The sequence below is a fragment of the Lucilia cuprina genome, chromosome X (assembly GCF_022045245.1).
Source record: "Lucilia cuprina isolate Lc7/37 chromosome X, ASM2204524v1, whole genome shotgun sequence".
In the NCBI taxonomy this organism is placed as follows: domain Eukaryota; kingdom Metazoa; phylum Arthropoda; class Insecta; order Diptera; family Calliphoridae; genus Lucilia; species Lucilia cuprina.
In genome coordinates, this window is record NC_060949.1 from 13,416,994 (window position 1) to 13,418,018 (window position 1,025).

The 1,025-nt window shown below is 28.7% G+C and overlaps 1 protein-coding gene and 1 long non-coding RNA gene across 7 annotated transcripts in view; one reads left to right on the top strand and one right to left on the bottom strand.

The window, feature by feature from the left end:
• LOC124421458 overlaps positions 1-514 on the bottom strand; it is a 67,378-nt gene extending 66,864 nt beyond the window's left edge. For both annotated transcript variants that reach the window (XR_006941671.1, XR_006941672.1), the window contains exon 1: positions 344-514. This is a non-coding gene — a long non-coding RNA (uncharacterized LOC124421458). The remainder of the gene's footprint in view (positions 1-343) is intronic.
• Positions 1-1,025, top strand: part of LOC111687833 (serine-rich adhesin for platelets) — a 240,311-nt gene that overhangs the window by 803 nt on the left and 238,483 nt on the right. For 4 of the 5 annotated variants that reach the window (XM_046956691.1, XM_046956696.1, XM_046956694.1 and 1 more), the window contains exon 2: positions 484-713. In XM_046956691.1, coding sequence (XP_046812647.1) covers positions 563-713 — 151 coding nt within the window. In that variant the 5' untranslated portion in view covers positions 484-562. Of the gene's footprint in view, positions 1-483; positions 714-1,025 lie in introns of those variants that run through there. The other variant, XM_046956698.1, reaches the window with a different exon arrangement.

Here is a 1,025-nt window from a genome sequence, read left to right on the forward strand (position 1 = left end):
CCCACTATATTTTTTATTAATACTTGCATATACATTCTTGAAAAGATTTAACAGCAAATTGGTATTGTGTTTAGGACTTATAGCATATTTAATGATAACAAAACACTTTTTGGCAAAATTATATTCCCGCGTTACACGGTATTTACAACTACTATTTCTGGGATACCATTTCAATAATTGGATTTAATTAAAAAAACTCTTCTTTCCAAATTAATTAATATGCATACATGCATTCATACATACATACATACAAACATATATACATACATACATATATACATAAATACATACATACATACATACACACATTCATACATACATACATACATACATACATACATACATTAAGTAAATGGTTAATCCTTCAGTTGAAAATTTGGGTTTCCGCGTAAAACTGTTATCAAAATTTTACTTTCTTTTCAGTAAAACTGATTGACTTGTATTATTTACAACAATTGACCATTTTTTATAACTTTTTTTTAGTTTAAAAGAAGTTTCATTTGTCTTACAAAAAACTAAACGAATAAAACTGAACATAAGTCTACTACATACTACAAGCAAAATGTTGCAGCCACGTGAAGCCAAACTCTTATGGAGAAGGAGAAAACGAAGACATGGTTTGAATAGTCTGTTCGACATTAAAATCTGCTATTACACTCTCATAATTATTGGGTGCCTAACTCATTTGCCACAGGGATTAACACAGCACAATGGTGAGTTTAAAAAGTTAATACATAGATCAATCTCTATATAAATGTAAAATGTGTGAACATACATACAAAATTTCTGCATTTACATATTGTGTATACAAAATAAAAACCGGTTTATTTTTTGAAATATTTTTCAAACGACCTCAAAATGGACAAAAAATTGAAATTGTATGCGACATCGCGTTTCTCTTAGCTTTAGTTTTTATGCCCACCATCAAAAAAGATGGGGGGTATATTGTTTTTGTCATTCCGTTTGTAACACATTGAAATATTCGTCTAAGACCCATAAAAGTATATATATTCTGGGTCCTTATT